Genomic DNA, 12,849 nt, shown 5'->3' on the forward strand with positions numbered 1-12,849 from the left:
TATCGGATGACATTCTTGGCTTTTGGGTCTGTGGAAGCTACTGGTCTGCCAAGTTAATAGATTCCAAAGAGGCTTTTATCTATTTGTCATAAAATGTTAGTTCTGAGAGAGAGAAGGGCAAGGAATTTAACCCAAGATAAGGCAAATTAGCCCCTGGACCTGCAACATTCCAGTCTCTTAGTGGTATTGAAGTTCTGATTGGCCACCAGTTTCTGTAGACCAAACTCTTTTCAACCAGTCTTTCAGGAATTTGTCACACAGAGCTCCTCTCAGTCTTGTCTGGGGAATGATCAGGGTCCAGGTGGTAGATTTGTCTCATGACTGAGGACTTGATATGGAAACTTAGACACTGGTGTGCCTCCGAGGGGCCTGTGCTGCTGGGATCCAGAGGTATGTCTCAGAGAACAATCCCCAAGGGCTGTGGGCTGTTCTGCTTCAGGGAGTTGGCCTGGCTGAGCTCTCCACCTGTCTGGTTAGTGACTGTTTCTCTCTCCTATGTGCAATCTTCACTCACACAACAGAGGTCTGCTCACCATCTACAAAGACAGTCAGAGAGATTCTCTCTCCCTCCCCTTCTCCCTCTTTAAGATAGGGTAGCCTTGGCTATCCTGGAACTCTGTAGACCAGGCTGGCCTCAAACTCGGAGATCCGCCTGTCTCTGCTTCCTGAGGGCTGGAAATTAAAGGTGAGCTTGCCATCATGCCCCAAAGAGATTTTTTTTTTTTCTTTCAAAGGCTGTGTGCATTAGGTGTCTGTCACTGTGATAAAAGGCTCACCAAAAACAACTTGGAGAGAAAACTGTTTATGTGGCTTACAGGTTCCAAGTCCCATCACTGAGGGAAGTCAGGATAGAAAGTTAAAAGCAGGAACCTGGAGTCAGAACTGAATCAGAAGCAATAGAAGAATGCTGCTTACTGGTTTGCTCCCTGTGTCTTGCTCTCTTTGCTTTTATATACAGCCCAGGGCCATCTGCCGCAGTAGACTGGGCCCTCCCACATGAGTTGTCAATCAAGAAGATGACCCAAAGCTTTGTCTATAGGCCAATCTGATGGAGGCAATTCTCACTTGACTGCTTCCTAGATGACTCTTTATTGCATCTAGTTGTCAAAAACCTAACCAGCACAGAGGCATGGCCTCTAGCCAGAGCTGAGTCACAGGCCACATTCAGCTGCTGCGGAAAACTTTGTCTGAGTGTACAAGGGTTATCCATGATAACCTTGGAGCAGAGGCATGGTGGTCTTCAAAGTATGAGCCTGTGCAAGACACACAGGCTGAAGTCTTCCCCTTTGTCTTCACAATTAAACTTGTATATGTGTGTTTACAGTTGGTACAGTAGGGGTGGAGTTGGGGGTTTGTGTTTCATGGTCTGTGAAGGAGATATTGTTTGACAATTTTATTGCGTTTCCGGCAGCTAACATTTTTCATTTCCTTTGAGAAGGCGGAGGAGGTCAGCATGATCCTCCCTCCCTCCCTCCCTCAATAAATCTATATTTCTACTTACCGACTTGAAGTCATTTTGTCCCACTCAGGAGCCACGAGTATCTCCTTTTTCCCAAGACAAGTTGAATTTACTGTGAAGCTAAAACATCTCAAACTTCAACTATCGTGGGCCGTTCTTAGTCCTCAGTGGAGTCCTGACCCAGTGCTCATGAGAACTTTCTGATTTTCCTTTATCTCTGTGCATTTAGACAGCCTTGCTGCAAAGCCCATGCTGGCCTCTAAGATCCCGCCTACCCCTCCTCCTGGTATTTCGGTTACAGAGAAAGGATCATTTGAGGTCACGTGAAGATGGACCTTTTAGTATCTCCCACACAACTCTTACACCCTGGCCTGAATTTTTGTCTTTGAGGACTAACCTTTGCATCCGTAGGAGTTCCTGGGGTGAATCTTGCCTGGGGAAGGAGGGAATTTTTTGAGAGGCATCTTGGGTCATGAGTCAAACGTGTCTTTGGAATGAGGGTTCACACTTTGGTCACCAAGCAGTTGACTGCATCAGACTATCATTGGCTCCACAGAGCACCAGAGGGACCTCCCCAGTTGCAGCGTGCTACCAATGACCCTTTCTTTTCTTCTCTCCTTTTTTTCTCTTTTCTTTCTTTCTTTCTTTCTTTCTTTCTTTCTTTCTTTCTTTCTTTCTTCCTTCCTTCCTTCCTTCCTTCCTTCCTTCCTTCCTTCCTTTCTTTCTTTCTTCCCCTGTGCTAAACCTCAACTGTGCTAGGTATGTATTCTACGACTTAGAGGTACCTTCTTCTTCCAAATTGGAAAATGAAACTTTTTCTTTAGATTTTATTTGTTTTAAGTATATGACTGCACTATCTGCATATATATACACCTGCGGGCCAGAAGAGAACGTCAGATCCACAGACAGTTGTGAGCCACCATGTGATGCTGGGAATTAAACTCAGGACCTCTGGAAGAACAGATGGTGTCTTAACTACCAGCCCAAAAATAAAACCTTTTAATGTTTATTTATTTACCAGGTTTTCTCCTGTAGCCCAGGCTGTCTTGGAATTCACTGTGAAACCCAGGCTCATGGGAATCCTCCTGCCTCAGCCTTCCAAGTGCTGAGATTACAGATAGAGATCCACCAGGCTTGGCTGAAAATTTAGAAAGTTTAATTGGTCTGACACACTACTCCTGGATTGAACTTGGCCACATGTGGGGATGAGGAGGAGAGAAACACACACACACACACACACACACACACACACACATTTAGCTTCAGGTTCTTTCAAATTCCCTGCTCTGGAGGTTGTAAGGGTAGCCAATTAACTTTTCTCTTGGTTCTCTTTACATTCTCTACAAATAATTGATAATAATGCTCAAACATAACCGAAATACTGGAACATATAACTCCTTCCACTTGCAGAGAAGGGAATCAACTTTTCAATGATTGTTTTATTTAATGTGTATGAATGATTTGGTTGCATATATGTATGGGCACTGTGTGTGTTTGTGTGTGTGTGTGTGTGTGTGTGCCTGAAAGAAAGTCAAAAGATCCCCTAGGAACTGGAGTTGCAGATGGTTGTAAGCTGCCGTGTGGGTGCTGGGACTCAAACAGAGCCTCTGTAAGAACAACAAATTCTCTTAAATCTTAAACCATCTACAGTCACAGAATTGGTTTTTAAAAACTGTCCTTTATTTGGTGAACTCACATCTGAGAGGACAGTGGATTGACACCCTAAAGGTCTGTTTTCCTCTAATCTCCAGGCATCGGATTATTCAGGGAGAAGTGGGAGGGACAAAGGCAGTCAATCATTCAGCTCAGACTCAATCCTCTGGTCCAGTTCTCAAGGACTTTTGGTCTCATTGTTGTCTTTTTTAATCATCCCTTAAATCCTCCCTCTCCTGTGGATGTTTGCTTGGTCAAGTCAGTTTGTGCGTAGCCACCTTGTATTTTTGAAGGGGCATCTGGGCTAGGGGTTTAACTCAGAACAGTGTATACACAGTAATCAATAACATATACATGTTGCAGAGAGAGAGAGAGAGAGAGAGAGAAGAAAGGAGAGATTTTACTTGGAGAGTTTTACATAGACATGTTGTGGATAGAGAACAGCTAGACACAGGTGAAGACAGAGTGAAAAGGGGTCAGAAGATTAGAACAGTTTGCCAGAGTTAGTTTGAGGCCAAGCAGAGCAAAAAGCCAGAGGCTGAGTGAGAAGCCAGATTGAATCAGTCAGCAAGGAGAAGAGTTCTGAGCCAGGACAGTTGAGCTGACCAGCCAACAAGAATTTAGAAAGAACTAAAAAGGGTGAGCTTATTCAACAGTATGTTTCAGAGGCTTAAAACATTCTAGGGCTAGAGAAGATTGTACAGTGGCTGGAAGCTTCCAGAACTACATCTAGGTTAGCAGACTGAGGTAGTAAGCTTCTGAGAGAACAATTAAAACAAGGAGAATAAAGGATGCCTTTACACATATACATTCTGATTCTTTTGCCAGTATGGACTACAACTGTGTCTTCAATGCAGATATAAAAGTTCCCTGATCATAAGGTCTTGGGTTAGATTCGATCTCTAGCATTGCACAGCTAGCCAGCCACCCACCCGCCCACCCAACCAACCAACCAAAGAACCAACCAACCAACCAACCAACCAAGAAGATCTGTGATAAGGCTTGCTCCCTTAGACTGTGGGTTGAGAGGGTAGGATCCAATCTGATAATAGTTCAGGTCAAGTGTTTGGCAGTTGTGTGACCCTTAGGAAGCAGTTACAATCGTTCCGCTTGTTGGAACTGTTAGGTTCCCCCTTGAGATTTGTGTGATCTCACAGGTTTTCACAAGTAGCCTTGGTGTGGCCCAGCCTGCTGTTTGCCTTTTGATTTGAAGACACACATTTACAAGCCACACTTTGCATATGTAGCCCAATAAATCTGGGCTTTGATTTTGTCTGTGGTTTCATTAATTACTTCCAACTTGGGCTGGCATCCTTCCTACGGAGCGCTGACAGATTCTGTTGCTTCTAGACGGCTCTCTCCCCATGGCTTGGTTTTTCATTATTTAGCGATCGAATCCATCTGGAATTTCTTTTGATATTTTGATATACTCTGGGGTAAGCATTTATGCTGATCTTTTCCATCGCTAATCTGCATTCTCCATGCTTCTATTAAGCAACCTTCCTTTCCCATGTTGTAATGCCTTGGTTGTATAATAATGCTTACATCTTGCAGGCTCCTTTTCAGTGCTTTCTACTGATACAAAGAATAAAGATATGCCTAGTTTGGCATAAATATCTTGCACTGGCTAGTTTTCTGTCCACTTGACACAAGCTAGAGTCATCAGAGAGGATGTACTTCAATTCAGATCATGCCTCCAGAAGACCTGACTGTAGGGCATTTTTAAACTGATGATTGATGGGGTGGGCCTGGTGCATTATGGGTAGTGCCATCCCTGGGCTGGTGGCCCTGGGTTCTATAAGAAAGGGGGCTGAGTAAACCCTGAGGAACAAGCCAGTCAGCAGCACCCCTCCAGCTCCCAGGTTCCTGCCTTGTTCCGGTTCCTGTCCTGGCTTCCTTTGATGGTGACCAATGATATGGAAGTGGAAGGTTCATAAACCCTTTCCTCCCCAGGTTGTCTTGGTCATGGTGTTTCATCACAGCAGTAGTGATCCTCACTGAGACACGTATCACGCACACACACAGTCTCTCTCCCCGGTGTATGTTCCTGTGTGTGCAGATGTGCATAGATGCACCTGCACCTGCTTGCACATCTGTGTGACGGCCAGAGAAGCGCAGCTCTCCCTCCATCATGCTTCCGTTTCCTTTCTGAGGCGGGGTCTCCAGCAGCATCTGCAGCCCAGTGACTCAGCTGAGCTGGGCTGCTGCTCAGTGAGCTCTGGGGGTCCACCTGTGCTGTGCTGCCCTCCTTCCCTGCCTCTTGCCCATTCCGGTCATCTCAGGCAAATGCCTTCTTGTGTCCAGGTGTGGCCAAAAAGTGCTTTTGCTTTTAGCTGTTGTTTTAAAAGCAGCCCGGTCTTGCTGTTTCTTCCTCTGCAGTCCTGTTCACAGAGCATGGGGGTCATTTCCACTCTGACAACTTCCCAGACAGGTAGGGTGAAAGAGCTAAGTGACCACTGATTTGAATCTTGCCTCTGTGAGAGAAGCCATTATCTTCCCTGGGCAGCTTTGGGGCAGAGAATATACAATTTCTTTGGTCTCCCCATCTTTACTTCTTTTAATCCGAACCTCCAAGATGCCAGAATGATCTTTCTAAATGGAGTCATGGCTTCCTCACTTCAAAGTGTGAGTACTCCTTTTGGCCTATTCGGGTTGATTGGTCCTTCAACTGCTCGGGATTTCAACAGTTTACGGGAGGGGGAACAGTCACGATACTGAAAGATTTCTTATAAAATCTAAGATTTGGGTGTTGCGTGAAAGATTGGCAACAGGCCCTGCTGGAGCTCCCAGCTTTGTTCTTTCATAAAGGGTAGAAGACACTTATGTTTGCTGTCCTTGGTCCACGAGCAAGTTCTATGCAGGTCTGTGTATGTGGAAAGATTAATCACAGTGAGGCCCCACCTTCTCTGACTTTGTCCTCATAGACAGTCTCACAGTGGCTATGCTACTGAGTAACAGTTTGCTTGTTAAAAGACCTACCAGGACTTTTACTAAATAAGGAAGACTTCTTTTAAGATGGGCTGACTCTTGAGCTGGGCCTGGTGCTTCATGCCAACAGAGGCAGGAGGATCTCTTTGAGTTCAAGGCCAGCCTGGTCTACAAAGTGAGTTCCAGGATAGCCAGGGCTATTATACAAAGAATCCCTGTGTGGGGGCATGACCGGGAGGGGCACAACTCGGCTAGGGTTTTGTAAAAGTGGAGAGAGACCGGTTTAACTCCAAATACAAGGACAAGTTAAGTATTTATAGGCAGGGATCTGCACTGAGGAGGGTGTGAATGAAAAACTGCTAAGAGGAAGTTCTGGGGGACACAGGATGATTCCGGCTAAACCTACTTGACAAGATTCTTGCTGAAGGCAGGCCGGTGTGAGAGATGAGGGTGGAGATTCTCCTAAATCTAGATTCTAGAACAAAGACTGAAGCTCCAGTAGAGGCATGCTGAGGCTTAGTGGAGCCTAAAAGAATCAGGACCAGCAGAGTCTTTAGGCAGTCAGAATTTATTTACCTCGCTTATGTTTAAATTTATTTTGGTCTATGGCTGCTTTGCCTGCCCCTATGTCTATATACCTTGAGCGCATGCTTGGTACCGGTGTAGGCCAGCAGAGGCCTGAAGCTAGAGTTCAGAATGGTTATAAGTTGCCTTGTAGGTGGTAGGCACTCAAACTGGGTCCCATGCAATATCAGTTAGTTCTTTCAACTGCTGAGCCGTCTCTCCAGCCTCTACTCCATTTATTTAACCTTTACTACCAAAGAGAGACCCATATGACAGACACTTTGGTAGCTTTGATTTACAGCAAAACACGCATGTGTGGAATGCTTCAGTAGAGTTTTTTAGTTTTGTCCGTACTAAGTACCTGTTAGACACACAGCTATATCCACAGCCGCAGCCCCAGGGAGTTATATTTTACATTTTTCCCACAGCCTCTGGGAAGGGCAAGAAGCAGTGGAAAAGAATAAAGGGGGCTGGAGAGATGGCTCAGTGGCTAAGAGCATTGCCTGCTCTCCAGAGGCCCTGAGTTCAAATCCCAGCAACATTACAACCATCTGTAATTGGATCTGATGCCCTCTTCTGGTATGTCCAAAGACAGCTATAAAAACTATATAAAAGAATAATCAAGACCGTTTCCCAGCTTAAGATCACTTTCAATACAACTGGGTTTCAGTTGGCCACTTAGCTAGGTATTTGCATTCTGCTCCTGAAGCCGAGGACAGCATTGGTCTGCCAGTTCCAGAACCTTAGGGAAATGGACACGTGAGACTTACTGGACTTCTGGAACAGTGAGCGAAGGCCACAGAATGAGACACTTTGTTGCTGTCTACTCGAAGCCCAAGACTTGCACAAGATAGGTGTTTTAGAAACTTGGGCATCTGTTCTCTTGTCTCAAGCTGCTGCTGCCAGGAGGGAGTCAGGTTTATCACTCCAGGCCACCCCTGGAGCTGGTTCTGTTCTTTTGTTCTGTCAAGACAAGGCTTCCCCAGGAGCTTAGCCAAACTTGGAAAGACAAGTGGAAAATGGTATGCTCATTTTTATAATTTATTGAATGCCTATTGAGTGTGTGCTCTTGTCTAAAGTCTCGGAAGAACCAAGAAAAACTATAAATGTCTCTGGCCTTAGGAATCATATGGTGCAAAAGTAGACTACATACATACAAGTAAACACGATATAAGTAAACATGATGTAAATAAATGTTACCCATGCTGTGCTGAGTGTAGGGTGACCTTATATCCCAAGACAGTCTTGGCTTATGCCTGTTGTCTTGGTATTACTACAAGAATGCACCTTTTGAGTTTTAGAACTAAGTGGTCTGTATGAATATTCAGGTATAAACGGGTAGAAATAGCAGAGAGACCAGTTGGTTTCCCGAACTAGTCACTGAGCTGAATGCTAAGAGAAGTTTGGCCAGCCAAGGCCAGAGGTCTTGCGGGGAATTTTTGGTTCAGATGGAAGAAGAGGCGTATTTCAGGAACACAGAAAGCTCTGCAGGCCAAGAGAGTTCTGGAATTAGGAGCAGTGGTCGACGTAAGTTAAATATTGTTTGCCAAGTTTGCCCTTTGACAGTCTCTCAAGGTCGTTATTAGACTGTCTAGACACAACTGTCCCCTTCTTCCCCTTCCTCTTGCTTCTGGGCTAGGAATGGAATTCAGGGCCCAGAGGCACATCCCCAGTATGAATTTGTGGTTTTACCATCTCTTAGGCGTTCTTGGGTATATAAAGGTTTTGTCTGGATCTCTGCTGATGGTGGCTAGGGAAACAGGATTAGCCAGGCAGAGGGACAGACAGAAAGTTTAGTCCTAACCAGCTATGTAAGGCACACCAAGGATGGGGAAGAGGAAAAAGAGGATAGCACTCTTGAGGAGGAAGAATGATCAAGACCAGGTACCGGCTTCCGTGGGTGTTACTTTCAAGCTACAGATACTTGTGTCAAACCCAGGAATCTAAGGGATCTCTAATCTGAAGACTTACTCGGTCATAAACCCAAGACAACGACTGTTGGATAGTGTTGGCGTATTTCTTGTAGACCTAAATCAAAATGACTCCTGCTCACATTTTTTTTTTAAAGTCTTTCAACGCTCTTGACAGTCACGTGTATCTCAGGCAAGAAGCAGTAATCGATTCTAAAGCATCCTATTGCCTTTTAAAAAATTATTATTATGGTAGGATACCTGCCAAGCCTTATCTTACGTGTTTGCTTGTCTTTGTTATGGAGTGTATAAAGCACTGGTGATTCATCTGCAGCGCACGTGGTGCCAACTCCTTTCAGGGGAGATCATCAGCATCCTGCAAAATTTAGCCTGACCTTGTCCCGAATTTTGGAGGCACACTCATTGTGGGAATTATAGCCACATCATAAAATTCTCCAAGACTCTGAGAAATGTCAGTACTACAGGAAACACACGGATGAATAGTCTTAAACTTGGCTTTGGAGAAAATGGATTCACTGGGAGAGAGGGCCTGGGGCAGTCTCTTAGTGGAATCCTTCAAAGATAAAGGGGAAAAAAAAATCTCTTTGCCGTCAAAGATAAAAGCCTTATTTAGAAACTGCTGTCACCAGGCCTGCTGGCTCTGTGCTGAAGAGGCAAACCAAGGACTCGGGAATTATCTGGAAAAAAAAGCTTAAAGTTATGAAAAGAAAGGATGACGAGAAATCGCCCAGGCTGTCTTGTCAAGGGACAATTTTGCATCTATTCCAGGTCAGGCCACTCCGGAGGCCCCCATGAGTGTGGTTTGGTGCGGGCAAGCATCTTCAATTCTTGTCTTGCCTGGGAGCCTTCCAAATCCTGGGAGTAACAAGGATGGAGATGACCAGTGTCATGGAGCGGGTACCACACTCTTCAGAGGTTCCGAGTGTCTTCTTCTTCTTCTTCTTTTTTTTTTTTTGTAAGTGTGCGTGTGTGTGTGTGTGTGTGTGTTTTAAATAAGGGGCTTAACTTCTGTGCAGTGCAGCGTCAGCCATGCTATTAAGTCCTAGCGGCAGGAAGCACAGATAAAAGGGGAAGAAGAACGGCGCCGCGGCGCGCACAAGCTCCGAAATGGACGTCGGCGGCGCGCGGCGCGCTGCAGGCGCGGTCCCGCGGGGAGGGCGAGCGCGGTCGAGCAGCCCCTACCCAAGGCCGGGCGCGACCAGCGCGGCGGGGGGAGCGCGCTTCCAAGCGGCCGCCCCCGCGCGCCGTGCCAGTAGTTCCGTCCGAGGGGGCGGCTCCAGGGGCGCGGCTCCGCGGCTGCTTCAGGCGGGCGCGGACCCCAGAACCCGGCGGCGCGAAGCAGGGCTGGGGGAGAAGCGGGCGGGAGAGGCGGGCGGGCGCGCGCGGGGGCGAGCTTCGGCGCGGCTGCCCCGAGGAGCGGGGGCGAGCGGCGCTGCGGGGCCGTGGGAGGAAGCGCTGCGCCCGGCCCGACGGCGCTCGTTGAGCCACATCCGCGGGTCGCTGGCGACATTGCCGGCGCCTGTCAAGGCCCCTCCATTTTGAAGGAAGAGGCCGCCGTTCCCCCTCACCGTAGGGGTCATGGCGTTCAGTCCCTGGCAGATCCTGTCGCCCGTGCAGTGGGCCAAGTGGACGTGGTCCGCGGTGCGCGGTTCGGGCGCGGGAGAGGACGAAGCCGGAGGTCCCGAAGGCGACCCGGAGGAGGAAGAGGACTCGAAAGCCGAGACCAAATCCCTGAGTTTCAGGCAAGTACACCGCATCCCAGCCGAGATGCAGGCGCGGGCCATCCTCCCACCGCGGTCATGCTGTGTGCGCGCAACCGTGTTCCGGGCTCTGCTGCGTCCTGCCCGCAGCGGGGTCCCCGCTGTGTACCCGAAAGTTCGGGATGTTCTGTCAGCCCGTGTGCTTTTTCGTCCTCTGTCTTTGCTGTGAGCTTTCTGAACCCAGCCCCGTATCCGCAGTCTCCGCATCCCGGTTTGCCTGAATCGCTGTCTCTAAGCGTCGACACCCCGGCTCCGACGCAGCCACACCGGGTAGTGTCAGTTCATAAGGCCAGGTGGGATTTGGAGCTTTTCCCTTGTGGGCAAAAAAATCGCTCCTCCGCCCTTCTTGGCCCCGCAGTGTCCTAAAACGCAGCGTTGGTAAAAGAGGATCGCGTGATGACAGGCCCCTGGCAGCTGGTGAGAAATGGTGGTCTCTGCTGAGCTGTCACACGTGTGATTGTGGAAGGCAGGTGATGGCATTTTCAGTCTCTAGCGACTTTCAGACAGGTAGAGGCCTACCAAGGGAAACGGCCTAGCTAGAATTGACTTAGTTTGGGGGTGGGGCGGTCTTATATGCCCCTGGAAAAGGGTATGGTGAGGAAAGGAGTTGATTGGGAAGTTTTGTTTTGTTTTTTCCCCCCTGGTCGTGAAAGGCAGAGATGACCTCAAAAAAACAAAACAAAACAAAAAATCAAAACCAAACCAACCAAACAAAAAACCCAAGTGGTTCTGGTGAGAAGCTCCAGAGGAAAGAAATTTCAGGGAGCTAGGATGCTGGCATCGCTGAAAATGCTGCAGCCTTTCTCTGGCAGGGTTGAGGATTGGCTGGTTGTAAAGTTACGCTGTACTTAAACTTTGGTGACTAAGTACGTTTTAAAGGCAGTTGGAAATACCGTTGACTGTGGTAATGCCTCGTTTTTCCCCCTTGGCAGCTCGGATTCTGAAGGTAATTTTGAGACTCCAGAAGCTGAAACTCCAATCAGATCACCTCTCAAGGATTCTTGCGATTCATCACTAGGATTGGCAGAACCCGAGGCCAAATCCCAAGGTAACAACACTTGAATTTCCTACCTCTTTGGTTTTAATTTAAGCAAAAAAAAAAAAAAAAAAAAAAAAAAAAAAAAAAAAAGGAAAAGCAAGGACATAAAAAGAGGTGTTATGTGTGCGCCGTGAGGACTACTTCAGACAGAGGTACCCTAAAGTTCTTGCTGATTTGGAAGGCCCTTTCCTTTTCATTTTGTAAAATAAACATTTTGATCCAGAGATTGTGCTTTTGGAGTCTGAGATGATAGAGATTTCCAACCACTGCTGTGAAGACTTCCTTCTGAACCCTGAAGAAGTAAAAACGTGGCAGTGACTGGGCTGGTTATGTTTTAGATTTGGCCTCAAAGATTTCAGAGACTAGTTTTCCACAAGGGTGTGGCTAGACACAAAATTATAGGTAAGAGTTGATTTTTGAGTTAGGAATCTTAGGCAGTTTTAAAATTGCTTGCCTTTCTCTGCCACAAAGAACCAGCGGGGAGCTCTTTAGTCTAACCAAGTACACATACTGTCCTTCCCAGCCCCCAGCCCAACCGAGTACCTGCCCTTTGGTTCTCAATGTCTCTGGTCCACTAAAAGGAGATATTTTTCTTTGTCACACTTTTTTTTTTTTTTTTTTTAAAGACAGGATCTCAGATAGTCCAGGAAGTTGTCTTAGTCAGGGTTTCATTGTTGTGAACACAGGGACACATGACCAAGGCAACTCTTACAAAGGACAACATTTAATTGGGGCTGGCCTACAGGTTTAGAGGTTTAGTCCATTATAATCAAGGTGGGAAGCATGGCAGCATCCAGGCAGGCATGGTGCAGGAGGAGCTGAGAGTTCTACATCTTCATCTGAAGGTTAGGAGAAGACTGGCTCCCGAGTAATTAGGAGGAGGGTCTCAAAGCCCACCCCCACAGTGACACGCCTTTCACCAAGGCCACACCTCCTAATAGTGTGCCATTCCCTGAGCCAAACAGATACAAACCACCACAGATGTGAACCTTTTAAGGGTTAAAAGTAAAATATCTGTTGGGTTCTGTTAAGTACTATGGAGAACAATGGGCAGGGGTGGGAGGGGCACAGCCTATGGGCCTGGCTAGGAAATGCTGGAAGTTAGTAAGGGGAGCACGGAAGTTAGTAGGGGGAGCACGTTGAGGAGCTGACTTGTACAGATTTCTAAGGGGAGACGTCAGGAAACAAAACTTGTGTGTATTATTGGGAAGAGAATCTTTCCAGCTAAGGGAACAGTGTCTGCAAAGAAGCATCCTGTAAGTGGGGAGGCCCTGGGGTGTGGAGACTCATGTGTTCTGGAGGAGCAGGCCAAGAGGCCAGTGTGCCCAAGTGGAATGACCAGGCTGCTGGTAATAGGAGCTGAAGTCAGCAAGGGGAGAGGAAGGGCCACCGGATGTTCTGAGTGAGCTCCCGAGCAGCTGTGGGGTATCCAAACAGCGCCATAACTGAGCGGCTCAGGACAAGGAGTTCATTCCCATTCCTAGTTCCGGAGACGTCTGAAGTGTTCCTTCTTAG

General features: G+C 47.3%; 1 protein-coding gene across 3 annotated transcripts in view; it reads left to right on the forward strand.

Moving 5' to 3' along the window:
- Positions 1-12,849, forward strand: part of TACC1 (transforming acidic coiled-coil containing protein 1) — a gene marked incomplete at its 5' end in the record, with an annotated part of 79,377 nt that overhangs the window by 23,550 nt on the left and 42,978 nt on the right. The window contains 2 exons of one of the 3 annotated variants that reach the window (XM_080928807.1): positions 10,114-10,277; positions 11,228-11,343. The exons of 1 other annotated variant lie outside the window; for it this stretch is intronic. In XM_080928807.1, the coding sequence (XP_080784933.1) occupies positions 10,114-10,277; positions 11,228-11,343 (280 nt within the window). Of the gene's footprint in view, positions 1-10,113; positions 10,278-11,227; positions 11,344-12,849 lie in introns of those variants that run through there. One more of the 3 variants, XM_080928808.1, reaches the window with a different exon arrangement.

The sequence above is a fragment of the Micromys minutus genome, assembly GCF_963924665.1.
Source record: "Micromys minutus genome assembly, chromosome: 14".
Classification (NCBI taxonomy): Eukaryota; Metazoa; Chordata; class Mammalia; order Rodentia; family Muridae; genus Micromys; species Micromys minutus.